This window comes from Metarhizium album, assembly GCF_000804445.1.
Source record: "Metarhizium album ARSEF 1941 chromosome Unknown scaffold_4, whole genome shotgun sequence".
NCBI classification, from domain to species: domain Eukaryota; kingdom Fungi; phylum Ascomycota; class Sordariomycetes; order Hypocreales; family Clavicipitaceae; genus Metarhizium; species Metarhizium album.
This window is the reverse complement of record NW_024467578.1, coordinates 876,640-903,904: the sequence shown is the minus strand read 5'-3', so window position 1 is coordinate 903,904 and position 27,265 is coordinate 876,640. Positions and strand designations below refer to the sequence as shown.

The 27,265-nt window shown below is 53.9% G+C and overlaps 6 protein-coding genes across 6 annotated transcripts; 5 read left to right on the top strand and 1 right to left on the bottom strand.

Moving 5' to 3' along the window:
• Window positions 1–1,290: 1,290 nt before the first annotated feature.
• Window positions 1,291–2,099, top strand: MAM_02549 (peptidyl-prolyl cis/trans isomerase; the record flags this gene model as incomplete). Its single annotated transcript, XM_040821348.1, has 4 exons — window positions 1,291–1,293; window positions 1,451–1,714; window positions 1,782–2,038; window positions 2,090–2,099. 4 exons carry the CDS (start codon window positions 1,291–1,293, stop codon window positions 2,097–2,099), a joined length of 534 nt encoding a protein of 177 aa, XP_040680762.1.
• Window positions 2,100–2,635: 536 nt separating this feature from the next.
• Window positions 2,636–4,619, bottom strand: MAM_02548 (LrgB-like protein; the record flags this gene model as incomplete). Its single annotated transcript, XM_040821347.1, has 2 exons — window positions 2,636–3,969; window positions 4,028–4,619. 2 exons carry the CDS (start codon window positions 4,617–4,619, stop codon window positions 2,636–2,638), a joined length of 1,926 nt encoding a protein of 641 aa, XP_040680761.1.
• A 1,629-nt stretch (window positions 4,620–6,248) lies between these two features.
• Window positions 6,249–8,119, top strand: MAM_02547 (uncharacterized protein; the record flags this gene model as incomplete). The annotated part of the gene is made up of 5 exons (XM_040821346.1): window positions 6,249–6,436; window positions 6,575–6,854; window positions 6,910–7,109; window positions 7,165–7,432; window positions 7,493–8,119. 5 exons carry the CDS (start codon window positions 6,249–6,251, stop codon window positions 8,117–8,119), a joined length of 1,563 nt encoding a protein of 520 aa, XP_040680760.1.
• A 1,363-nt stretch (window positions 8,120–9,482) lies between these two features.
• On the top strand, window positions 9,483–12,731 carry MAM_02546 (Tetratricopeptide-like helical; the record flags this gene model as incomplete). The annotated part of the gene is made up of 4 exons (XM_040821345.1): window positions 9,483–11,609; window positions 11,646–12,152; window positions 12,272–12,620; window positions 12,712–12,731. 4 exons carry the CDS (start codon window positions 9,483–9,485, stop codon window positions 12,729–12,731), a joined length of 3,003 nt encoding a protein of 1,000 aa, XP_040680759.1.
• A 1,720-nt stretch (window positions 12,732–14,451) lies between these two features.
• On the top strand, window positions 14,452–20,261 carry MAM_02545 (acyl CoA ligase-like protein, CPS1; the record flags this gene model as incomplete). Its single annotated transcript, XM_040821344.1, has 3 exons — window positions 14,452–14,511; window positions 14,615–19,350; window positions 19,421–20,261. The coding sequence occupies 3 exons, from the start codon at window positions 14,452–14,454 to the stop codon at window positions 20,259–20,261; spliced, it is 5,637 nt and encodes a 1,878-aa protein (XP_040680758.1).
• A 3,399-nt stretch (window positions 20,262–23,660) lies between these two features.
• Window positions 23,661–26,900, top strand: MAM_02544 (uncharacterized protein; the record flags this gene model as incomplete). Its single annotated transcript, XM_040821343.1, has 1 exon — window positions 23,661–26,900. The coding sequence occupies one exon, from the start codon at window positions 23,661–23,663 to the stop codon at window positions 26,898–26,900; it is 3,240 nt and encodes a 1,079-aa protein (XP_040680757.1).
• Between the last annotated feature and the right edge of the window lie 365 nt (window positions 26,901–27,265).

The following is a 27,265-nucleotide window of genomic DNA, read 5'->3' as shown; positions in this document are numbered from 1 at the left end:
ACAAAGCTTGTCATGGCTGCTTCCGTTGCTCATCATCGTACTCTGTACTCCCGAGTATCCTCAGACCCAACAAAGTCTTGGCCAACCGCGTCTCTGTCCAACAACGAATCAGAGCCCGACCACCAACGTGAGCACCACTGCGTCAAACTTGAGTAAGTTAAAACAGCTGCGTCCTCCACAGCTGAGCCATGGTATCACAAGCATCTGCAGCGGAAAGCAGACAATCTGCCGGGGCAAACTTGGCCAAGAATGAAGCGTGACCCTTTGGAAAATGGGACGGCGGTAGTTGACCTGAGCCGACGCGCGTGACCGCCCTGTTTGATTAGACGTTGACAGCGTGTTTGAAACTCTATCACGTTCACGTCACGCGGAGAGCGGCTTATTGCAGTGCTCGCAATGTAAGTGGAAAGTGGGCGACTTGATGAATGGCACGAGGCTCTCCACTCGAACAGGTCACACACGACCAACGCGACCCCTCTTCGTCCCAGCCTTCGGGACCAGCCAGCCAACCAGCCTAAACTCTCGGTGGCGCCTGGACAGTGAACATCCATCAGACCAGACGGGACTCGGGCTGGACGTGCCCCTTCCGAGTACTGGGCAGGTAACCGCACCGAGTACCTAGGTACCTACCTAAGTCATTCATCTAACTTCCAAGGTTAGCTTCCAGCCAGGCAAGGCGAGCCAGGTGACTTGCTCTGCCATCGCAGGGGCATCTGATTGGCCGGCACCCCGTCGTCGCCCTCCGCGGCACGTCATTCCCTCAAGTGCGGCCCTGAGCCTCGAACTCGATACCCCGCTATTTCTGCCCCCGCCCACCATTGTGCTCACCAAGTACTCCGTACTCCGTACTACGTACCTACTTGGTACGTACCCAGCCATTGACGACCCTGTCAGCCCGTCAGCCCGTCAGCCCGTCAACGGCTCGCCTGGGGAAGCTCCAAGTCTTGAGTCTTTAAGCTCCCCTCCTCCAAAAGGCCATCATCGCCAACCGACTGGCTGCTGATCCTCCATTGACTTCGCCCTCGATCACCTCCCGGCTCCGGCTCCGATCTCGATTCTGCATCCACGGCCAAAAACGTGACGGGTGCCTCGCTGCAACGCTTTGCCGTCTCTCCTGTTCCCGTCTTTGTGAAATATAAATATACATACACATATACATACTTTGCTCTCCTTTGGTTCATCCCGGCCTACCCCATCCTCCTCTTGGACAACTGCCACTCTATATCTTCTTTCCGGGCGCAACCCCCCCCTTCTTCTTCGCATTCGCACATCTTTGCACCTTCGCCCATCATGGTATGTCAAGAATATTCCCGGTCCCAGCCCCGAAACTCGCAGATCGTCACCGACGCGGCACTCGCTGCATTGCGCTGCGCTGCGCTCACCATCGTCATGGCATGCCTCAGTGACCACCCGCCTCTTCTCTCATAAGACATGGCTAACGCCTCCCCAGGCCGATACAGGTCTGCCGCCCAACTGGGAGGTGCGCCACTCCAATTCAAAGAATCTCCCTTACTACTTCAACTCTGTCGAAAAAGTCTCCCGTTGGGAGCCTCCGCAAGGCACCGACACCGAGAAGCTCAAGCACTACATGGGAGCACACCACAGCGCCGGCTCGCGTCCTGGCGCAGTGCCAGGTGTTCCCGACGGCAAGATTCGCGCTGCCCACTTGTTGGTGAAGCACAAGGACAGCAGACGGCCCAGTAGCTGGCGAGAAGTACGGGCTACCTTTTTGCCCGTGGTTGGCGTATAAGAACAGTTCAATGTTATTAACGGCGCCATAGTCTGAGATTACACGCTCCAAGGACGAGGCCCTGGAAATAATCAAGGCCCACGAGGCTAAAATCAAGTCGGGCGCCATTTCTCTCGGCGACCTGGCCCCTACCGAGTCGGATTGCTCGTCTGCCCGTAAACGCGGCGACCTGGGCTACTTTGGCCGCGGAGATATGCAGAAGGAGTTTGAGGATGCGGCTTTTGCCCTCAAGCCAGGCGAGATGAGCGGCGTCGTCGAGACGGCCAGTGGGTTGCATCTGATCGAGAGGTACGTCGGACCGTGACGCTTGATGAGAACGATTGCCAATCATTGTCGCAGACTGGAGTAGATCGAGGGCAGCAGCAGTGGTCGTGGGGAGGATGGTGGAAGCGATTCCCATCTTGTTGTGGTACTGGTGGCCACAGAACAAGACAGAAAATTGGACGGCGTCGAGCAAAAAAAATAATTGAAAAGCTTCAAATCTCGTTTCAAACTGGAGAAGAACGCAGAACTTGTTTTGTCGAAGCGGTGCCGCGAACACTCCAAGTGTGCGCAGGAAGTTCATGTTCACGTGTGGTTAGAGTCATGTTCTTCTGCCTTGCCCTGTTTATAAAGCTATATGTATGTGGCGTCAGGAAACTAAACTGTATGTGTAAGTCGTCATGTGTGACTATTCATACTACCAATTCATTGTGTACCATTTATTCGTAATGCCACGTGAGGAGGAAGAAGAGGGAAACCGACCCGACTCTTTTCTATCGTCCAGCGAAGGCCACCAAGTAAGAGAAAAGAAGGGAAGAAAAAAACAAAGAAAGAAAGCATTTGTCCAACCATGCCCGCTTCTCATAAGCCTCGTGTGCCTCATAATCCAGCTACCACCCGTAGTCACCATGAAGCCAGCTTCAGGGCCGTATTCTTGAACGGTTCCAGCGTTGTAAACACGACCGTCATGACGCCAAACATGGTCATGGAGAGCGCTGCGTAGGGCGCCGCGCGACTCTTCACCTCGTAGAGATACGATACCCCCATGGCAGCCCCATTGATGCCGATGGCGGCCCCGGCTGCGACGGTGACGGGGTCGTCCTCTTCGAGTTTGTCGGCCTTCTTCTTGTCGGCTTGGCCTTGCGGCTCGGGCTGAACGGTCGGCACGGACAGCTTGTCCAGGAGCACGGGATACACGAGCTGCCCCAGAATACCGTTGCTGACCACGAGCGTCGCGTTGAGGGCCACGTTGCCCCCCAGGGCCTTGACGGAGGGCTTGGCGAGGGCTAGAGTGGCGCTCCGGGCGGCGAAAGCCAGCGATTCCACGGACTGCAGTCCCAGGGCGCGGGCGAGCATCACGGAGAGGAACACGTTGCCTGCGGCGGCCATGGTTGAGAACAGCAGGGTGGAAACCCCGGAGACGCTGAAGAGCTGTTTCCGGCACTCGTACAGCTTGAAGCCCCAGGCGACGACGCCGCACTCGAGCAAAGACAGGGCGAAGTCTCCGGCGCCGAACCACCGAGTCGGGTTGTGCGGCATCGCGGCATCGGAGGCAACGGCTGTCCAGATGGTGTACAGAGGGCTCCCGCTGCTAAAGTCGCGGAGGACCTTGGCGATGCCGCCGCTGCCCGTGAGCCGGCCTTTGACGCGGGTGAAGCCGAGCATGAGGAGGGTGGTTACCAGGACGGGGTTGACCATGGTTGCGAGACTGTGGCGGCACCGCACGTTGGATCCAAAGAGACTGGAAGACTTGACCGTGCGCTGCAGCCGTATGGCGATGAGCCAGCAGAGCCACAGGGAGAACCCGTCGAGGGCCCGGCCATCGTGGACCAGCAGCTCCAGAGGAATGCCGACGCCTATGGTGCCGGCGAGGCACAGGATGACGTAGCCGTTGCTTCTCAGCATGCGCCAGAGGTTCCCGTCTTGGACCTGGATATCGGCCTCGACGACAAGCGCGCTTGCCACAGCCCTGGCCTTCGCCTCGGCCGAGGCGGATATGCCGTCCTCTGTCTTCTCAACCGAGTCATCTGACGTCAGGTACTGCCATGGGCGGTCGTAGCATCGGGCTGCGGCGCGCCGGATAGTCCCTCTGACCTCGTAGCGCGGATCAAAGGTAGACTTTGTAGCCTCCTTGGTCTGCGTGCGTCTGGAAGCGTATGCCTGCAACGTGCCGAGAAAGAAGAGTCCCAGAAGGGACAGCAAGAAGACCGAAGCCCACGAGACGACGTTTGTGATGGCTACGTCTGTCAACCAACGCGTGACTCAGACAGCCTGCGTGTTGTGGCGGAAACTCACCGGACGTTGCGATGATGTAGCCAATGTCCCGGATGCCGAGGACGTGATTGAGCATAATGATGGGCACGCTGAATCCAATTCCAAGCTGGGCGTTGATAAAGTCCACCTGTTTATTTTTTCCCGCACCAAGCAAGAGTGAGTGAGCCTTTTGAAACCGACCGGCCTGCCCGAGAAGCGAGGGCAGAAAAGGGCAGAAAGCACACACCTTGGACTTGATCCATCTGTGATAGAAGTTGTCGCAGCTCAGACACACCTTGCCAGCGGCTGCCATGGCGGAAAATATGACAGCCATGCCCACGATGGAAGCAAAGTATTGGAGTTGCGCGGAAGCCAGTGCGAAGCTGAGTCCCCAAATGGTCAACTCGGTTGCGAGATAGGTTGCCGAAACACATACAACCCAAAACAGATGGTGAATGGCCTCGTTCCGCCGCGCTCGCCAAACGGCGTGGTTGGACGCGCTTCTCGCCATGATGTCTTGGTTCGGTCGTTCGGTGGTGGTGACAGGAAAACAGGAAAATCGCTTAGGACTGAGACTGCTCTTAACACCGGAGAAGCTTGTGACATGGTCAATGGGAGACGGAGACTCGGACATGAGTATACATGCTTGGTGCGATCCACGGTGTGATGCTTTCCTTTCCCTTTCTCCTTTCGCCGCGGTTTCGTTTCTCGCTGTGCAACGGGATGTTTCTGGAAATAGATTTCGGGACTGGAGAACAAAAACACCCGTCAATGCTGTGGCCAATGTTTGAGCTATACGAATGTGTTACACGCCGAGCTGTTCCTTGGAGCTCGTGAAGATTGCGGCCGACATTATACAACAGTCAGAGATGACGGGGAGCTTGGCCACGATTCATGGCCAATGCTGGGTCCTTCACCAGGGCACAGTGACTCCGTGGTCAGCAGGAAGTGAGCGGCACAAGGTGCCACGGCGGGAAAGTCAGTTGTATCTGACAGAGACGTCACATTGGGCTGGCGTCTATTTGGGTGGCTGTGGGATGAGTATCATCTACAGACAAGAAGTCGATGGTCGATGGTCGTGTAGGGACCTTGTTGACTTGTGATGATGGGAACTGCTCCAGCATACATGTACGCTAAGCCTGTGCCATGTGCCTCAAGAAGTGTTTCTCGATAGGAACATCTACAGCCCATTTCTCTTCCACTAGGACGGAATTGCCATGGATGGATGTGACTCCCATGGGGCTTCCAGCGGACTTGACGTCGCAGAAGATCCACGTCATCGTGCCACTGCTGGAACGGAAGGCTTTCGGCTGGGTGGGAACTGAATCCAGAGCCGGCACAGACCGAGTTGGAGGCAATGAGTCCAAGGACGTGTCTCTGATTCACAGCATTGACGCTGCGATACGTCGGGAGATTCTAAACGGTCCGCTCAGGGGTTGAGCCTGGCGCACGGCTCGATGAATGTACAGGTATTGAACGGGAGCAAGGTACCGCGAACACGAAGAAGCGTGTTGTAACGCTGGAACGATGCTTGAGAGGTCTGCGTGAAACGATTGCGGCTTGTTCTGCATTTCGTCCGGGCAAAGGGCCAAGACTGGGTGTCCGATGTGAGGGCTTGTGAGTAGACGGAGGCTTCGGGAACGCGGCAAAGACCATGCAGAGGCTGCCCAGCACCACAAAGCTGTGAAGAGATCCATTCATGGGGTGCCGCTGGCGTCTTGCTCGTGGGCCACACGTGGCCGTGGGCACACAGGCATGGTATTATGTTGCGTGCTGATGGATCGGGGCATCGTGGCATCGTGGCATCCACGAACCGCGCGGCCAGGCGGCTCAAGCTTCCAGCCGAGTCGCGGCCCAGGGCGTAGCGAGTGGGTTTAGCTGTGTCAGGACCGCTGGCCGCGCCGAGTCCCCACTGACCAGTGACCACAGGCCTTAGCAATCACCCGCCCCGGCCGGTGCCATTGAAGTCTGGTCCTTCAATTGGTTCCATGTCGAGACTCGAGACCATCATCCGTCAACTTTTATTGTCGTCCATCAAGCTCGCCTTGCCGCCTCTCGTTGTTACGCATTTCAATGCCTCAATCATCCCGCGATCCAAGCCATGAACTCAGTCATCTTCGAGCACCCGCTATCCGCCATCATCTCGCTACAAAAGCGGTCAACAGAATACATCTAGATCCGACTGCACCGTGATACAGACTGGACCCCTCCTCGCCAACAACGGACATTTTTGAACGCCACCTCGCTTCATCATACCGTCGCCATGAATACCGAACAAAGGGAGCAGGCTGAATCTCTCCTGTTGAAAGCGTCCCGAACGTACGGCATTCAGACAAGCAAAGATGATGTGCAGGCCGCCATCAACCATGCCAACCACGGCCCCATGTTTGCCGAATGGGCTTTGACACATTTGACATCCGATACCCTGTTGACAGCCGATGAGCTCGACGTGTGAGTGAGCTTTCATGTAATTCTTCTTTCCATTTGAGACGGAAATCCGTGGTGTGAGGAAAGCTCAAGCCTTGCCCTCTTCTTTGACCACGTACACGCCCCCGCCGCACCACAATCTGTACGCTAACCTTGCAAAAGATATACGGCACTGGATGGGAGCGGACGCGTAGATCAGCTGGCAGACCTGCACGACCTTACCGAGGTGCCGGCTGTGACTGAGGATGAGTTAATGATTGCAATCGAAGAGCTAAGGCAATGTACGGGCAGTGTTTCCAAACAGACGGAAACACTGCGTCAACAGCAAGATGCCCTATCTGGAATGGTAAAAAAGCAAACCGAAAATGCCAGCCGCCGAAAAGATCTAGAAAGCCTTCACAGAAAAAAGTGTGAATTGGAGCGTAACCAACTCACTAAAGAAGTAAGACAAAAGAGGCCGTCATCACCAAGCCACCAAGTTTAACACACTGTTCAAGGTTCAGCGCATGTCCCACGAAATCACACTCCAACTCGCAGAGCTTGACCAGCACGGACCAGCACTCAACGACAGCATCACAACGCTCCTTCAATCCGACGACAAGCTCCTTTCAAGTCTCCAGAAGCTAGGCTGGGAACTCGACCAACCCGACTCAGACGAAACGCAAGCCATTGAAAAGCTTCGAGAGACGTGCATGCGGTAGGACGACTGCTACTTGCAGACTCATAGAATGCCATCTAACGCCGCAGAACAGTCTCATCAAAACAACGGTTGAAACCGTTCGCACCAAACTAGACACCATCTACCTGGAAACCCTCAGCACCGCAGAGCGATGCGGAACCGCAAAACCGGCCACAAGCGACCAAGTCAAGGCGCTCCAAGAGGAGGTCGAATCGCTCTACTCTGAGATTTTGCCCGTCGCCCAAATGTCTATAGACCAGCAGCATCTCGAGCCCGCGCTCAAGGCCCTCTCTTTGAGAACCGACCAGAGCACCGGAAAGACAACCACATCCTTGACATATGTTTGTCTCCGCCCCAGACAGCTTCGCACCACCTACACAAGCTAACAACACGGGCTCTAGATCAACGAATGCCTCATCTACCTCGTGGATCGCATGAACAGGCTCCATGCATACGTCCAGTCGCACAGGTCCCACCAAGCCGCCTCGGCCGCAATAGCCGTCATCGCCAAAGCAGAAATAGCCGCTGAAATCCTCCCCAAGAAGCCAAGACAGGTCCCTGCTTCTCCCGCTCGAACTCGCAGCAATACGTCCGAACTGCGCCGACGGCGAAGATCCTCGGGGTTCCGGGAAGATACACCGATGGAGACTCTGCTCCAAGACCTGGCCGTGACCTTGCCCCCTGATTGCACCAAGCTCAAAGACCAAATTGACTTCCTGGAGGGGCTGTTGGCTCAAGGAAACCGCAAATGCAATGGCGTGGCGAAAGGAGCGCAGGAGGGCTTTGAGTCCACCGCCCGCGCCCACGTAGAAGACGCCATGCATGCAATCCAACTTGTTCGGGATAGCCTCCTGGCCGATAGTCCCTTTGGTGATGTGAAGCTGGTGGACCCAGATATCGAGGGCTCTATCCTGGTGCTGGCCCAGGAGGTGGACAAGGCCAAGAAGAAGCTGCAATCGCTCGCGGGGCACAGGGTCGTTGCGAAAAGCGAGAAGAGGGAGGCGTTGATTCAGAGATGGGGATCGTAGACCCGGGACTTTGGGTGGTTTCGTGTGTATGTATGCATGATGAATGCAGCAGGCATTTGACTAACAAGATGGTTGAGTATCGTGTAGTAGAGCGTAGACCGGCATTGTCAGCGTTTGTTGTTGAGCAGTCAAATCGCTACTAACAACGAAAGCAGACGCGCACATGTTGAGACGGATCCTTGTCAGTATCTTGTTCCAGCGTTGTGCCATGTCTGTAGTTTCATGAAGCGGTGATAATTCAATTTGAGAACAGCAAAGTCTCAGAGAGCAAATCCGTTTTCATGTATCATCAGCTATGTGTGCTTTTGAAAGTTCATCTTGATGCAAAGATGGGCCGGAGATCCAACCATCACCATCATCGCTCGGTCCCCGATATCATATGATGAATGCTGTGAAATTTTACATTCCACCTTGCATGTCTACATCCGGCGCCTGCTTCACAAACACAAGCCCCTGATGCTCATTCCCTCTCTCACGCTTCCTTGGCTGGAACCCATCTTCATCAGTCTTGGTGAGGGCTTTGCTAGCCGAACCATCTAAAGTGGGGCGGGCACGATTATGACGGGCTGAGCCGCATGCATGGCACAAAACCAGAACAAGTCCCACGGCTCCACTTTGCCAGACATGGTCACGTGCGTGTTCAGTTGTAAAAAAAAATGTACCCCTAGCTCTGATTCAAAAGTGTCGATCGTGAAGCTATTCACAAGTTTGGAGTTTGAGAATAATAAGGTGGTCTACCACACAAAATAGTGTGGTGTGGCCACACTCGTTTTTACTTCCCTCCACGGAATTCAATCGCTGCCTGGACCCAACCAGTCATCCCATTGTCATCAGGGTGGCGCTCCGTCACAGAACGGAAACCAGTTCAGATATGAGAAAGCAGCTGTCCATGTTTTGGAGAAGAAACAAGTCCAATCGCAACAGTCATCGATTTCAATGACATTGAAAAGGATAGAGCCCTCTCCGTGACACTGTGAGCCCAAGGTCGGACTCCGGGCGTAAGGCGCGGCTGAGTGTTCCACTTGGGCACACATGCCTGTCCAGAGTATTACTTGGGCTGCGCCTGCGCTACCTTTGCCCAATGTATCACAGGTTGCTAAGTTCGGGGCCTAATCAGGCATCACCCAACGACAGGACGATGTGGAATGGTCCTTCCTCCGGAGCATGATTAAACGCATTCGATATCAGAACTCCCCAACCCTCAAAGCTGCACCATTCATCCACAGCTGCAGCTTTTTCGACGACGAGAACGTTACAGTCGATGCTCAGAAGCATGGGAGATGGAATGAAATGCAAACAAGCAGGCACTGAATGAACAAAGAAATTCGAAGCACATTCCTTGGCGATCACGAGTAACGTCACGATGGCGGCTCTTCGACCCTCCTGCCGCGAAGACTTTAAGATAGCGATTATCTGTGCTTTGCCACTCGAGTATAATGCCGTGGCCCTCCTCTTTGACGAATTCTGGGACGGAAATGGAGACCGATTTGGCAGGGCAGCCAGTGACGATAATACCTATAAAACCGGTCGCATTGGCCAGCATAGCGTTGTACTAGCACTGTTGCCTGGCATGGGCAAAGTCAACGCTGCTGCTGCAGCCGCCAGTATGCGATCAAGCTACGTCGCTCTACGACTCGTGCTCCTCGTGGGCATCTGTGGCGGTGCGCCTCGTTGTAACAAAGATGAGATCTTGCTGGGAGACGTCATTATTAGCAAGACTGTTATTCAGTACGACTTTGGAAGGCAATTACCAGATGGTTTTGTGCGCAAGGACAAGCCCCAAGACGATCTAAGAAAACCTAACAAAGATATCCTTGCATTCTTGGCAACATTCGAGACGGACTTGGGCAGAGACAACCTTGAAAAAAAGACTGCGAAATTTCTCAGACAGCTCCAGGGAAGGGCCGGAATTTATCAGACTAAATATAAATATCCCGGCACGGCGGAGGATAAGCTGTTCGACTCGGGCTATCGCCACAAACACCACACCTCGTCTGCGTGTATCTGCAGCAATTGTAAAGAGAGTACGGACCCTGTCTGTGCTGGGGCTCTTGCCTCGGCCTGCGACGATTTGGGGTGCGATGAGACATACCTAGTAAAGAGGGCTCGACTAGACGCGAGACAGCAGTTGGAGCAAGGTGAAAACAACAAGGCGCAAGGCCCTGTCATCTACATTGGGACTGTTGCCTCCGGCGATACCGTAATGAAGTCAGGACAGGACCGGGATAGGATCGTCGAGAAAGAAGGCGTTATTGCGTTTGAGATGGAGGGAGCTGGAGCATGGGAAGAAGTGCCGTGTATCGTGGTCAAAGGTGTGTGCGATTATGCCGACTGCCATAAGAACAAGAAGTGGCAAGATTTTGCGGCGGCAACAGCAGCATCCGCGTCCAAGGCCCTTCTAGAACAATACATCCAAACAGACAAACATCGGGGCCCGGTCACGGAGGAACCACTGGCCTATTTTCTCGTCCCGTTTGGAAGGAATCAGGGCTTCGTTGGCAGGGAAACGATTTTGCGAGAGCTTCGGGGGAGGATCTGGCCTGGCACGAGTAAGGACAATTGCCAGAGAATCGCCGTCGAAGGCCTTGGGGGGGTCGGCAAGACGCAAATCGCGCTAGAGGCCATCTACCGTCTTCATGAAGACCACCCGGACTGCTCTATTTTCTGGGTTCCGGCCGTGGACGCAAACACCTTCGAGAACGCTTACCGCAATATCGGCAAACATATGAAGATCGAGGGTCTGAACGAGGAACAGGCTGACATTAAACAGCTTGTTAAAACTAAGCTCAGTGACGACAGCAGTGGCAGCTGGCTCTTGGTTATCGATAATGCCGATGACATTGAATTGCTCTTTGACGTCATTAGACTGCCAGACTATCTCCCATTTAGTCGAAAGGGCTCGATCCTGTTTACAACGCGGAATCACAAGGCCACTGCCTCGCTTGGCGTCCTTCAGGAGGACATTGTCCGCGTACTAGAAATGGATCGTAGCGAAGCCTCCGATCTGCTACGGAAAGGTTTGAACAAACGCCAGATGAAGATCGACCCTGAACACACCGAGAGACTACTTGAATCTCTAACATACCTGCCGCTAGCAATCAGGCAGGCATCCGCATACATGGACAAGAACCACATATCACCTTCAGAGTACCTTAAGCTTTTCGAGTCTGAGCCTGAGGACACAAAGTATCTGCTAAGTAGAGACTTTAATGATCCACATCGATACGATAAATCCCAAAATGCAGTGGCCAAAACATGGCATATTTCGTTTGAACACATCTTGAAGAATGATCCGCTGGCAACGCAGTACCTGAAGTTCATGAGTCTTCTAGCGGAGAAAGACATCCCGAGGTCTCTTTTACCAACGACTGAGGAAATTAAAGTACCAACGACTAAGGAAATTAAAGACTTGGAGGCAATCGGCACGCTGAAGGCATATGCATTCATCGCGCAACGTGAAGGACAAGATTCATTCGACATGCACCGGCTTGTGCGAATAGCGATGCAAAGCTGACTAGAGAGTAAGGATGAACTGGAAGGCTGTGTATCGTCTGCGATACAGCAGCTTAGTCGAGCATTTCCGCTTCCAACGCGCCAGAACAGAAACATGTTGATGAAATATCTACCGCACGCACAAGCCGCGCTGGACCTTGGGAAGCACCTTGAAGGTGAAAGGGTGGACGCTCGCCTTTCGTTTCTTGTGGCCGCAAGTTATGAATTACTCGGAAATTATCAAAAGGCAGAGCAGATGTATTGGCAGACACTCCAGCTTGACGAGAAGGACCCAGGCAAAGAGTATCTATACACACTTCATTCTATGAATAACCTTGCAAATGTGCTCTTACTTCTAGGGAAGCATGAGGAGGCCCTACAGATGCATCAGCAGACGCTTCAGCTTCGCGAGAAGGTGCTAGGCAAAGAGCATCCAGACACACTTTATTCTATGAATCACTTTGCAAATCTACTCTGTCGTCTAGGGCAGGATGAGAAGGCCCTGCAGATGCATCAGCAGACGCTCCAGCTTTGCGAGAAGGTGCTAGGCAAAGAGCAACCAGACACACTTCATTCCATGAATAACCTTGCAAATACACTCTGTCGTCTAGGGCAGGATGAGAAGGCCCTGCAGATGCATCAGCAGACGCTCATCAGCAGACGCTCCAGCTTCGCGAGAAGGTGCTAGGCAAAGAGCATCCAGACACACTTCATTCTATGAATTACTTTGCAAGTCTACTCTGTCGTCTAGGGCAGGATGAGAAGGCCCAGCAGATGCATCAGCAGACGCTCCAGCTTCGCGAGAAGGTGCTAGGCAAAGAGCATCCAGACACACTTATATCTATGAAAAACCTTTCATTTGTGCTCTCCCTTCAAGGGAAGCATGAGGAGGCCGAGCAGCTACAACAGCAGATGCTCCCGTTTCGCAAGAAGGTGCTAGGCGAAGAGCAGCCGGACATACTTCATAGCTATAGTGACTTTCCCAGCTGCGTAAAATACTCAGTAGGAAGTACGAGGAAACGGTGCAGATGTCACGGCAGACATCCTGTTAATAGAGGAAATGATAGGCAAGGACCTTCCTAACACGCAAACAAGTCCAGGGAATCTCGACAGCTGCTAAAAATTGAAGAGATATCAAGAGGCCCCAGCGTGAATCAAGTATCTGTTGTCCCTTACAAGCAAAGTGACGGGATGTTTGTGTGAAAATAGCAGAAGGTCCAGTTCCAATAGTTGTTGATTCCTTAACCCACAATACTCAGATTGGGGGACATTCTCAGCATAAATATATTTCCAGCCCTTGTATAGTTCTTCACAATATTGTCCGCTCGTACGGAGTAACCACTCGCTTATTGCAACAGTCTCAACATTCAGATGACGGACTGAAGCACGACTACATACTAGGCAAGGCTGCTGCTGACGCAGTCGCTGCTGACGCAGTCGCCGACGGGCTCACGGCGCCAGAGCCAGTGACAGAGCTCCGAGGATTCATGCGCCAAGAGAGGAACGTATGTCCTCTCATGCCCAACAGACATGAGGCGCATGTACAAAAGCTAAGCGAGAAGGTGAAGTCGGATGCCCCTATGCTTGTTCCGAGAAGCTTGGACAAAACAGGCTCGCTTCTTCGGGCTCAATGCCCCGCTACGCCCTGAGGTCAATGCATGGCATGGCAGCAAATGCCCACGGTCAATGCCGTCAGTGAATGACCAAGTAATTAACGAAATACGGGAACTTGTCGGTGGCGCCGCGCTAGGCACGCTGTAGATATCCCACAAACGCGATTTCTGGCCTTTTGTGCAAAGCGCACACATACAGCCAGTCCGTTCTTCAGCCATCACGATGTGCGGTGCTTTGGTGTTGAAACTTGAGACAGGCTGCCATGCGATCGTACGTACTACTATAAATGTGCTGTGGGGCGTGGTGGGGCGAGCAATTCTCAAAATAAACACATCAAGGCCATTGCCAACAGGTACGTATCACTTCGGTCGGTCGTACAGCTTTAGGTGTGTTTTACCAAGATGTTGTTTGAGGATTGGGTCTGTAAAAACAATCTGAAGGGTACCACGCAGCCCAACCAGGATTTGGCGCGAATTCAATCATGAGTTTGGGTGCGGGGCTCCACCTATTCAGGGACACGGGTTCTTCTGCCCCTCTGGTTGTTTCTTTCGCTGTGCTCTGGCCGCATTGCTCTGCGATTGCAAATGCGCCGAAACACCATCCGCCTTGGTACTGCGCCTTTGCACGCAAGTCGTCACCAGTCTCGTCCTCGCGTTCGAGCTGCAAGCCCCACCAATCAACCCGGCGAGCCTGGAGGACGGCAGCTAGGAGGTCGAAACGAGACGAGACCGCAGCGGAGCCACGCTGCCATCTTCTGTCAATGTTGAGTACGGAGTATTGGAACAAGTCGGCCTTATTTTTGGTGTCGCTCCTATCCTCATTGAGCCAAGGACTGGTCCGGCCCCTCCTTCTCCTTCGACCGCGCACACACACGCCTCTGGTCGTCCCTGCCCGTTGGACCACTTGCGCACCTGCCCGCTCATTTATTTCCCGCCACTTCCACTCCGTAATGTGACTAATGTCCCTCTTCCACTCAAACGGTCGGCGTCCCTGGGCTGGCTGCTAGGCCACTACGTCACGAGACTCGGCGGTCCATCTTCATCTCCTTGGCCCGCAACCCGCCAACTCACTCCGCAGCTTATCCATCCATCACCACCATCGTATTTTCTTTTTTTTTGGACATGGCCGCTGTGCCCAATCATGTATAACTAGCCGCTTCAATTCGACGGATTGCTATCGTCCTGGCTTTTCCCATCGGCGCAAACGCTGAAGGAGCCGCGCCCGCTATGGCCGATTTCCATCCCGAGCTTCAGGGCAAGCTGGACGACCTGCGGCGCGAGTTGGAGGTAAGCGCGAAAAAGAATCCCTTCTTGACTCTCGTGTCTCCCCCGGAACTAATTCGCTGATGAAACCGTTTTCTTCAAAAGGAAGGGGACATTACGGAGAAAGGGTAAGCGAGCCCTGAACGCCTCCAGGGACCCGGGAATCCTACCCAGCAAAACATCATCAGCCATCTCGACCGCTTCACCAATCTCCTCTCTTGATGCTGACATTCTCCCCCTCGCCCCTAGCTACCAGAAGAAACGGACATTACTGCTCTCTCAGTATGGCTATAGCGAACCCAGCCCGCCAGCTCGTGGCCCTACCATCCAGGAGCCTCCTCCCCCTCGGTCCGGCTTGCGTAATCATCAACCTGATGACAACCCGCCCCATCCAAGCCACGACGACCGCCGACGCAGTTTTGTGGCGGAAAATAGCCCTGATCCCGGGTCACCGATATACCGACCAAACTCGGGCTACGGCATTCCTCCGACAGCTTCACAAGTCGCCGAGACGACACCCGCCAGCCTGCTGCGGCCTGGCGGTCCTATAGCTGAACAATCTGTTGCCCTGCAGCGCGATTCGCTTTTTCTCACGGCGACAACTGCATCCAGCGACGACCCTTCGCGGAGCGGAACTATGGTTTCCAGGGATTATGCTTTCAATCCCGACCAGCAAGGTGCCTACGTGGGTGCAGGGCACCAACAGCAACACCACCAGTCACATCACCGGCAGCAGTTTGATGGCAGAACTCGAACGTTGCAGGACTCCCAGGGCTATTTTTCCGACTTTGCAGGTCAGCAGCCTTACGATCAGACTCAGTCCGGAGGAGAGTACGGTGCACCCCAAAGATATTCATCTGGAGAGGCTTTCTCTCCCACAGCCGCAATCCCCCCTCCCATGCTCACGGCCAACGACCTTCCACCGGCAGAAGTATTAGAGTATTTACAACCGCTTGAGCCCCGAGAGGTGCCGTTTGCCATTCACGACCCGCACGACGCCAACATTACCATGTCCCGTTTCGACAACCTGGCTGCCGTCTTGCGACACCGCGCTCGCACTACAGCCAAGGTCCCGGCTTACTGGGTTCTTGATAGCAAGGGCAAGGAAATTGCTTCCATTACTTGGGACAAGTTTGCTTCTAGGGCAGAAAAGGTTGCTCAAGTCATAAGAGATAAGAGCTCGCTGTACCGTGGCGATCGAGTTGCTCTTGTTTACCGCGATAGCGAAATAATTGACTTTGCTATTGCGTTGATGGGTTGCTTCATTGCAGGAGTGGTTGCTGTACCAATAAACGATTTGCAAGACTATCAGCGACTCAACTACATCCTGACCTCGACACAGGCACACCTAGCCTTAACAACGGATAACAACCTCAAGACATTCCAAAGAGACATCACGACACAAAAACTGACTTGGCCAAAGGGAGTTGAGTGGTGGAAGACTAATGAATTTGGTAGCTATCATCCTAAGAAGAAAGAGGATGTACCCGCACTCTCGGTCCCTGACTTGGCGTACATTGAATTTTCGCGAGCCCCGACTGGAGACTTGAGAGGCGTCGTGCTGAGTCATCGCACTATCATGCATCAGATGGCCTGCTTGAGCGCAATTATATCGACAATCCCAGGCAACGAATCAAGGGACACGTTTAGTCCGTCCTTGCGAGATAAAAATGGCCTCCTCATTGGCAGTAGGAAGGCTGACAGCGAAACTCTACTCTCCTACTTGGAACCTCGTCAAGGCATTGGCATGATCTTTGGGGTTTTGCTGACAGTGTACGGCGGCCATACGACGGTGTGGTTTGACAACAAGGCCGTGGACGTTCCTGGCCTTTACGCGCATCTCATTACAAGATACAAAGCAACCATCATGGTGGCAGATTACCCTGGTTTGAAGCGAGCAGCATACAACTATCAGCAGGATCCTTTGACGACACGGAATTTTAAAAAGGGCATGGAACCCAACTTCCAAGCTGTGAAACTGTGTTTAATTGATACCCTTACAGTTGACGGAGAATTTCACGAGATTTTGGCCGACAGATGGTTGCGCCCACTGAGAAATGCCAGAGCTCGACAGGTTGTTGCACCTATGCTGTGCCTACCGGAGCATGGCGGAATGGTGGTTAGTGTGAGAGATTGGCTTGGGGGCGAGGAACGTATGGGTGTCCCGCTCAAGCTAGAACACGAGCCCGCCTCGGAGTCTGATTCGGAGGATGACGGCGAAACTGCTCAGCCCGTCCCTTCAAACGGGTTTGGGAGCTTGCTGGGCGGCGGGACAACGACCACAACAGAGACGAATACCGGCAATACAGAAATGAACGAGGTGCTCCTAGATCGCGAGGCCCTCAAAACAAACGAGGTGGTTGTTATGGCATATGGCGACGAAGTGGGCAAAAGGGCACCGAACGAACCGGGCATGGTGAGAGTCGGCACATTTGGGTATCCTATACCAGACGCTACCCTATCTGTTGTTGACCCCGAGACCGGTCTTCTCGCCTCCCCCCACATGATTGGTGAGATTTGGATCGACTCGCCGTCTTTGTCTGGGGGGTTTTGGTCTCAGCCAAAGAGCACCGAGCTTATTTTCCACGCACGACCATATAAGTTCGAACCAGGAGAGCCCACTCCAACGCCCGTGGAGCCCGAATTTCTGCGGACAGGTCTGCTTGGTACCGTCATCGAAGGCAAGATATTTATTCTGGGACTCTACGAGGATCGCATCCGACAGAAGGTAGAGTGGGTAGAACACGGCCACGAAATAGCCGAGTATCGATACTTCTTTGTGCAGCACATGGTTGTGAGCATCGTCAAAAATGTCCCCAAGATTTACGACTGCTCTGCCTTCGACGTCTTTGTCAACGATGAACACCTCCCCGTCGTTGTGGTGGAATCCGCGGCGGCGTCCACCGCTCCTCTTACCTCGGGAGGCCCTCCCAGGCAACCCGACACCGCGTTGCTCGACTCCCTGGCCGAGAGGTGTATGGAAGTACTGATGGAAGAGCACCATCTCAGACTCTACTGTGTTATGATCACTGCTCCCAACTCCTTACCACGTGTTATCAAGAACGGAAGACGCGAGATTGGGAACATGCTTTGCCGTCGAGAATACGACCTGGGCAATTTACCCTGTGTTCATGTGAAGTTTGGCGTCGAGCATGCCGTGCTCAACCTGCCGATCGGGGTTGACCCGATAGGAGGCATTTGGTCCCAAATCGCGTCAGAATCGCGGGCCAATATTCTAGCCCCAGCAGACAAACAATATTCGGGTATCGACCGAAGGGAAGTTGTCATTGACGACCGAACGTCCACGCCTCTTAACAACTTTGCCTGCATCTCAGATCTCATTCAGTGGCGTGTCGCTCGTCAACCGGAAGAGCTCTCGTATTGTACGATTGATGGTCGAGGTAGAGAAGGCAAGGGCGTCACTTGGCGCAAGTTTGATCAAAGGGTTGCTGCTGTCGCAATGTATTTGAAGAATAAGGTCAAGGTACGACCCGGAGATCATGTTGTGCTTATGTACACACACTCCGAGGAGTTTGTCTTTGCCGTTCACGCTTGTATCAACTTGGGTGCGGTCGTCATTCCCATGGCACCACTGGATCAGAATCGTCTCAACGAGGATGTGCCCGCATTCCTCCACATTGTTGCTGATTACCATGTGAAGGCCGTGCTGGTCAATCATGAGGTGGATCATTTGATCAAGCTCAAGCCTGTTTCGAGTCACATCAAGCAGTCGGCCCAAATTCTCAAAATTGCCATTCCAAATGTTTACAACACCACCAAACCACCCAAGCAGAACAACGGTCTTCGTGATTTGGGATTGACAATTGATCCAGCATGGGTTCGGCCTGGATACCCTGTGCTTATTTGGACGTACTGGACGCCGGACCAGCGGAGAATAGCGGTTCAGCTGGGACACGACACCCTAATGGGGATGTGCAAGGTCCAAAAGGAGACGTGCCAGATGTCCAGTTCACGCCCAGTTCTCGGATGTGTGCGAAGCACGACGGGACTGGGTTTTGTCCACACCTGTCTCATGGGCATCTATATCGGAACACCCACCTACCTGCTCTCTCCTGTCGAATTTGCCCAGAACCCCATGTCCTTGTTCGTCACATTGTCACGATACAAGATTAAGGATACGTACGCAACCCCGCAGATGTTGGATCATGCCATGGCCGCGATGCATGCAAAAGGCTTTGCTCTGCACGAGCTGAAGAACATGATGATCACTTCCGACAGTCGTCCTCGAGTCGATGTTTTCCAAAGGGTGCGAATGCACTTTGCACCAACCGGACTCGACAGAACAGCGATCAACACGGTTTACTCACATGTTTTGAACCCAATGATTGCATCAAGATCATACATGTGCATCGAGCCCATCGAGATTTGGCTGGACACTAAAGCGCTTCGCCGAGGTTTGGTAGTCCCTGTGGACCCCGAGGCAAATCCCAGGGCCCTTCTTGTGCAGGACTCGGGCATGGTTCCGGTTTCAACACAAATTGCAATCGTGAATCCAGAGAATCGCATGCATTGCTACGACGGAGAACACGGCGAAATATGGGTCGACTCCGAGGCTTGTGTAAAGTCCTTTTACGGATCAAAAGATGCCTTTGATGCCGAGAGATTTGACGGACGCACCATTGATGGTGATCCAAATGTAGCTTACGTCCGAACCGGTGACCTTGGATTCCTGCATAACGTGAGCCGGCCTATTGGGCCGGGGGGAGCCCTGGTTGACATGCAAGTTCTTTTCGTGCTGGGCAGCATTGGGGAGACGTTTGAAATCAATGGTCTCAGCCATTTCCCCATGGATATCGAGTACTCGGTTGAACGTTCCCATCGCAATATTGTCCCTGGCGGCTGGTAAGTCTCTGGTATTTGCAAAGAAAAGAAAAAAAGGCCACTTGCATTCCTGTGCTAACCTGTTGTTTAGCGCAGTGTTCCAGGCTGGCGGTCTTGTTGTTGTTCTTGTTGAAGTTAGTAGAAAGCCTTACCTGGCGTCCATCGTGCCCGTCATTGTCAATGCCATTTTGAATGAGCATCAAATCATCGTCGACATTGTGGCATTCGTCAGCAAAGGTGATTTTCCTCGCTCTCGGCTCGGTGAGAAGCAGCGAGGCAAGATCCTTGCGGGATGGGTGACTCGCAAGCTGCGTACGCTGGCGCAGTTTGCCATTCGCGACCTCGACGTGAGCGCCCTGGGCGAGTCTGGCGGCGGCAGCGGCGCCGGCGATCTTGCAGACGCCAGTCGCATGTCCACAGGAAGCATCCGCAGCGCAGGTGTACCTGCTGGAGCATCAAGCTTACGAAATGTCGAGCATGCGCCACAAATTTTGGAACAAGAAGAGCTGGATGTCCAAATGAACCGCATGTCGCACATCCCACCCGCTCCTGCTCCTGGAACCGCATCCACGATTACGCATGACGATCAAGTGACGCCGACACCATATACCCAGGATGTATCACCGGATATTCATAGTCAAGGGACCGTGAACCGCGGAATTGCGGGGCCGCCTGGGTATTTTGACGAAACGCGGCAGGACGGCGAGTCCGCCTTTGACGACGACAAGGTCCCGGCTGTTGGACCGAAGCCGGACTCATCAGGAGGTGAGGACCAGCTTAGCCCCTCCAAAAAACGAATGGTCCTGCCGGGCGTGGATGGTCGAGAAGGGTTTCAATTTTGGGACACTCCCCAAGGAGAGGATGACCAGACGGACTGGACGGCTGATGCAATCATGCACATGAATCTTGCTGGGGACATGGGCTCCAGATGACGACCATGGAAAAGGAAACCATGACGGTGGTCTCGGGAACCGCCTCATTACTTGGAAACCCGGAAAACTGCATGTTTAAGACGAGCCAACGGACGCGGGATGGTTGCATACTGCTTGGGTTGCGACTGGCCCCCCTATTTTCTTATGTATTTTTTTCCCCTGTTGCCCCCGTGTTTCTTGATGATGAAAATGCTTTGGGCAAACATAAATGGACTTGACTTGTATAGGCATAGGAAAGCGTTTCACCGACATGAATATACGGTACCAGCTTAGAAGCTGTTTTTGTAATGATAAATTATTCGTATATCTCGCGTAGGGCGGCGGGTGACTGTGCAATGAGACTTTGTCTGACTGAATTGTCAAAATATAACTAAGAAATTCGCAATACAAATGCGTCAGCGCCTTTGCCGTCTCGGTCATGCCCTTGTGGCGCAGCGTCAATCCCATGATCACAGAGGGTTACTGATGAATTGCCGCATTGCCGTCGCGGGATCGGATTAATAGTGCATCGGCCCGGGCAGCTCTTGCGGCGCGTATGTGTGCATCATTTCATGAGCTTGGAGGTCCGTCTCCGCATCCTAGCCGCTACAGCGCGGACGGCGAATCCGGAATCCCACCTGTTGTGCTGGTGAGACATGCGACGTGAGGCGCGGTAAGCGCCGCCAGCGGCTAGCCATCGAATCGCTGCACTGTTGCTCGACTCCCCGCCGCGCGGGGGCTTGAAAGAGATTGGGGCTCAGCCGCGTTCCAATTTTGGAAATGCATCCACAAGGGAACCTGCTGCCTAGGCATCTCGTCCGTCCAACGACATGCCCTCTGATGAAAGCAGGCGGGCATTCGCCGCTTTTTGACAAGATCGACCTGGGGGGTAGGGACAAACTCACAGACCGCATCGTGTCTGGCCGTGATTGGAATTCAGCTCCATGCCCGTCAAACTTTTCAGGTGTATCGATTGCGGCGATTTATCCCGGAGAATGGAGGCTACGGGGCCAGCTCGCCAAGGGGCTGGCGTCAGTCATGTGTCGGCAGCATGTCCTTCCTCAAGGAATCCGGGCGCCTATTGAGAAAGGAAGACGGGCAGCATGTCCTTCCTCAAGGAATCCGGGCGCCTATTGAGAAAGGAAGACGAGCGCATCTTGTCGTCCCCTACTGGCCGGGCCCCCGTGCTGCCAAAACATGACACTTTCGAAGCATGCCTGTCTGCTGTGCATTGCGGACAGATACTGGCTAGCCTTGGCTTTGGTGCATAGTTATACGTACTCCCAGGGAACGAAGAGCTGCTCTATGAGACCAAGGCGGTAGGTACCCCGGGCGTCAACTGTTGGAACTGCTCAATTTAGCCCGGGCCCGTTGATGCTCTCCCAGCTCTTGTCAGAGAGTCATGTTGCTCGAACCTGAACAGACAAGAGGGCCGTGGCGCGATATATATATCCAACAAGTCATGCTTGTCTTAATCGGCGAAACGGCCAAGCTCGACCTAGGAAATGGATCCCCTGATGGCATTGCTCCATGAGACCAATGCCTCCGACTCCTGCCACAAGATCGAAGGGCTTGCTTCGGGTTGGGTACGTTGAGAACCAAGAACTTCGCGCATGACTTGTATGGAAGGATCTACAAAGGTCCTTCTCCGTCCTGCTCCCGTTGATTGCCATGAAGCAGGTACAACGCAGAAGAGTCAAAGTGCTCCAAGACAAAAGATAGCAATGATGTCGACAGCACCACCTGTGTTCACGCAACAGACGGATAAAGCCCACTCTATAGTACAACCACGTCTACATCTACTGGCAAACAATTGCTGTTCAAAATACCCCGACGATATGGAAAAGCCTCTTAAAGGCCAAGAGAGCACCTCAGTCGTGGCTGGGGTATCTTTCCTTTGGGCCCTCGGACCGCTCTCAAGTCAAAGCAAGCACGTTGATTGTTCTCGGGAGAGCCGGTCTGGTTGGCATGAACGAAACTCCGGCCCTTGGACGACACCTAAGCATAAGTGAGGGAGAAGGGAAAAGTCGAGTAAAGACCGTGTCTCAGTGAAGATTCTTGGCTCTGCAGAATGTCTCGCGCTCTTTTCCTCTGGGGCGATGCGCGCAACTCGGTCAACCTGGCAATGCGTCCGACTGTCCACGCCGTACAGGCCGAAGCCAAACCGTCTGGAATATTGAACACGGATACAGACATGCGCGTACAAACACACACACGCACAAACAAAAAAGGTCAAAAAGCCAGGCATGCAGTATGTGAGTGTCATTAGCATGGTCAATCGCCTCTTCAAGGCGGGCTTGAAGGCCGTGAAATAAAGACATTATTGGCGAACCAGACGAGGCTGCAGATGCCGTGCCGATTCATCGGATAGAAATAGCCGCGAAGCAGTGATGGGCTGCAATTGACTTTTTTGACGTTGCAGATTCTTTTTAATCAGCTTTGGACAGCCGTCGCCGACATGAGTCCAAGGGCTCGAACGACAACCAAGGCAACGCTGCATTGTTCGGTGTGTTAGACGGCTTTGAAGCCGCGCACCTTTGATGACTTTGGCCTTTGAATCTTTGGCCCATGGAGATTGTATGCCCCCCGAGCTTGTATGCTTTCTGATCTCTTGTTCATTGTTCCAATTCCTCGCATCAAACCCCGACTGACAGCCGACTTAGTTGGGGGCACGACACCACCTTTTTTATTATTTTTTGCCTCTCCCAAGGGCATGTCGCATAGCTGTCACCTCTAAGATAGCTCCTTTGAACCGACTCCTCTGATGAAGATGCAGGGAACCATCGGCAGCTTTTTGCCAAATCTCTGTCGAGCAGCAGCGGTGCTCGAGTGCATTGCTGGCGAGCAATAGCGTTTCTGTTGCTGCCAGCAAAGTTGCGTCGCGCCCACGGACTTTCGGTCATGCATCAAGTTTGGGATCTATATTTGTTCCCATGTGAAAGCTTCTTTGAACCTGAAGAGTCGTGGAGACGCGTTTGGTCCAGAGACGAAGTCTCCATACCTCGGTCTCCCAGGCCCTAGATGGACGGAAAGCAATGGTATCATGGCCTGAGAAGAACCAACAAAGTCGCTGTGCAAAAACACATAGGACTGGAATGCCTGGGTTCCGCAGGGTTCATGGAAGGCAGAACATAGAGGCCTTGGTTGGCCGTGGGCTGACCCCAGAGGAATAACGCAACAAGCAGCAGGCTTTGTACGCGGCGAAAGAGACGCAACATCCTTTGGCGGACTGATTGTGAGCGGGAGCAAGAACGCTACAGCTATGCCGGAGAAAACTTTCTCTCGGCGTCTCGGCTCTACGCCTATTTATGTTCTGCCTGCCGGTCTCCTGTTCCCGTCGCGATATAAAGCTTGTCCAATCCCCAGTTGGAGGGAGTTTCTGCTGAATATCTTCAAGCCATATCGTTAGACACTCCAGCCATGAAACGACCATTTAGTTCTCCGGAACCGGGGTCAATTCCCAGTTGGCCGTATAGGAGCGAATTGCCGCAGTCTACGTCGAATATGATACAGACGCATGACATGGGGCCATATAATGCCAACGCTCTTGGCCAACAACAGCATCACCAGCAGCAACAACACCAAGCTGTTGGAGAAGACGCTTTTTTGCTCTACCACAACGACAACAGTGGAATGCATCAGATCGTGCAGCCGCAATCCCTGGACATGGCAAATGCACAGGCAAATACCTGGTCGCCAGAATTGAATCGAGGCCGCACAGATGAGTATCAGTATGAAAGTGATGCTCATCCCGCCAAAAGACTTCGTGGTCGGACTTATGGACAACCGTCGGGCCGGCAACCCCAGATGCCAGCCCATTCGGCCCAAGTGCAGACCTTCGGTCAAGGCCTACGCCCCCCAGGAGCTTACGGGGGTGGGAATAATTTTGCAGGCGATTACTTTCCGTCTGGTGAAGTCGACGCGGCGTCTTCTCTGGCGTTTCCGAATCCCCGAGCCGTCGCTGATGCAAGCCCCCCACAGCCGAGGCTTCATCAAACATTTGAAGGATACTCACAACCGAGGGGGCCCGGCTACTACGCAGTGGACTCACCCGGCACCGGACATGCCGAGTACAGTGGCAGCGCGGCAAATCCGGGAAGCAAGCCAACGAGCACTCCTCCGGGCGTGCGTGCACAGCAAATCAGCGCCCCAGCCCAAGACTATGATGTGACCGAAAGCGATAAGAAAAGGCTCCGGGCCAAGGCCAAGGCACTCGAAGGGAAGCAGTGCGCCATCAGGCGCAAGTACAAGAGGACCCGAGAGCCAAACTACGAGTCTGATCCAGAAAAGGTCTACCTAGCGTTTGAAGACTTCAAGAGATTGTTCGAGGTGGACTTGAAAGATTTCGGCAGGTCAAACGCCAGGAATGTCTTTCAGTTCCAGTACGACAGGCACGGACAGCTTCTCGGACAAGACTTTGAAAGCAATCAGATTCGAGAATTTGTGCACCGTAAAATCGAGGAAGCCGAAGCCTCAAAAAAGGCCAGCGGCGGCGACGGCATAAAGGATTTCAAAATGTGGATACAGAGTTCCCCGTGCCAAGTCAAGGACCGTCTCAAAGCCCACGACAACACATGCCGATGGAGTCAATGCAAAGCCGAAAGGCGCACCGTTGCATCGGGCTGGTTCCGGGTCGCGTTCGACGAGTTTCCGTACTACACGTCTCACGGGGACAAATTCCACCTTGACCCTCTGAAGCCGTGCCTCGTCCTTCACCTCTGCTGCTTCGAACAGGTGTTCCAGCGGCCCGAAATGAGAAAGTTCCATGAGCAAGAGTATCTGGTGGGAGAGACTCGCAAGGCCTTCGGGAAAGAAGTAACCAACATTGTGTCCTTGGTCAAGGAGAAAAAGGGGGCAATGAATGTGATCAAGGAGTGGGCCGACGCATCGGATGACGACGATCGCGTGGACAAAATCATCGACATGATTCGCCAGTTTAGAAAAAGCTTCTACGACACGGCCGTGAGCTATGATGAAATAGAGCGTGAATACGGTAGGAGTCACCTTCTTTCCTTGTCTTGTTTGCTGAACCTCTGGCACGCGGACATGCACCCCGCCTACGTCAACGGATCCGCCAAAGGGACACGGTCAAAAGCTCGACGGTTACGCAACAAGGGCGTGCAGCCAGGGGCAGAGACGACGTTCGATTTCTGCCTTGGCAGCCTCAATGTCTTTGCTAGAAGGCTGGATGCCAGGACTCGGTGGAAGAGCACGGCGGAGGGCAGGCTAACGCAGGCGAGAAAGAGGGAAGAAGCCAAGACGCGTGTGCTGGACAAGGTCAGCAAGGAACTTGAGGCCAAGGAAAAGAGGAAGGAGACGGCCGTGGTGGAGGTCGAAGACGCCAAGGAGGCTGTCCAGAGAGCGATTGCAGATTACAGAGAGGCCAAGAAAAAACACCCTCGTCTTGCGGAAGAGCTCGAGAAGGCCGAGTCCTCGGCCGGATCTGATGACGCTGCCCCCGAAACAACGACTTCTGCAGACGTGGGCGGCAGGAGAGGCAGGAGAAGAAAGAATCCCGTCCAGAAGGCCGAATCTGCTTTGGAGGACGCCAGAAACAGGCTCGAGAGCGCGCAGGAAGGTTTGAAAAAACTGGACAGAGAAATTTCGAGTCTGCAGACAAGGCGGGAGGGCGACGAGGAACCGCCTCCCGACGCTGCCGACCCGAGCACCTCGTACAAGGCCAAGAAGCGGCGATTGCACGACCCCAGCGACGACGAGAAGCAGCCCGCGAAAAGGGTGCGCGTCGGCAGACATCCGTCCACCAGTACGGCAAGCTCCGACCGGAACAGGGAGAGGACGACGAGGCGGCGGAGCAGCGGAGGCTCGTCGGTCTTTGTGACCAAGGTCTGCTCGGCCGTCGCGACCAAGGCGGGGGGGGATTCCGCGGCAGTAAAAGCAGAGGAGCCAGAAAAGTCGATTCAAGACGTGGCTCCCTTTTTGGGCGCGCATGCCAATCAACATCCGGGCGTCACTGGTCAACACGACGTCTTTTTTGACAATTTTGATCTTCAAGCCTACGGCACGGCGACTTCTTACACTTGGGACGCACTTTGCGGACCCGGAGACCCAAATGCATCGACTCCTTCGAATTTCTTGGAGGACCAAGTTGATGCGTCGGGCCAAATGTTGCCGCCAGCGGCGCCAGCGACGCCGCAGCAGCAACGTCCTCAACAAGAAACGTCGGAACACAACGACGACGGAAACACTTGCAGGGCGGAGCAGGCCCTCCCCGAAGCTTCGCGGAAGCGGGGCCGTCAAGAAGGATCAGATGACCGCCCGGAAGCCTCGCGGAAACGGCGCCGGCAAGAATCACAGGGCTGCGACGAGGACGACGGCCGTCGAGAAGGATTAGATGACAGCCCGGAAGCCTCGCGGAAACGGCGCCGGCAAGAATCACAAGGCTGCGACGAGGACGACGGCCGTCGAGCAGGATCAGATGACCGCCCGGAAGCCTCGCGGAAACGGCGCCGGCAAGAATCACATGGCTGCGACGAGGGCGACGGCTCGTCGTCCACGGCAAAGCGAGCACGCGTGGCTGATGCGCAACAAACCCCCGACGCGGCATCAGCACCCCCCGACGCGGGCGAGTCAAGGAGGACGAAGCGACGGGCCGACGATGACGTATCTGGAGAACCGTCCGTGAAGAGGATGCGTCAGTAGAACGGATGGCATTCTCCGGCGCGGGAACGGCACATGTCGGAGACGCCAAGTCCCAGGACGAACCCGAACCCGCCGACGCAACACACGTCGTCGCAAACGTACAAATGAAGGCGCTTTGTATATAAGGGCGTGTTTTGGTGCATGTGATTGTCACGGGAGCAAGAGGAAACGTGGATGCACCTCGGAGCGAGAGCCCAGGACATGGATATGGTTATGCTATATAGACTCTGTCTGTTTTCTTATTAGTAGTGATGGTTTTTTTTTTTTTGGTTTTTTTTTTTCATTTCATTTTTCCCTCATCTTCAATAGAAATCGACTTTGTTGTTGTCTATGTACAGGTACAGGGTGAGACAAACCGTTGAGCC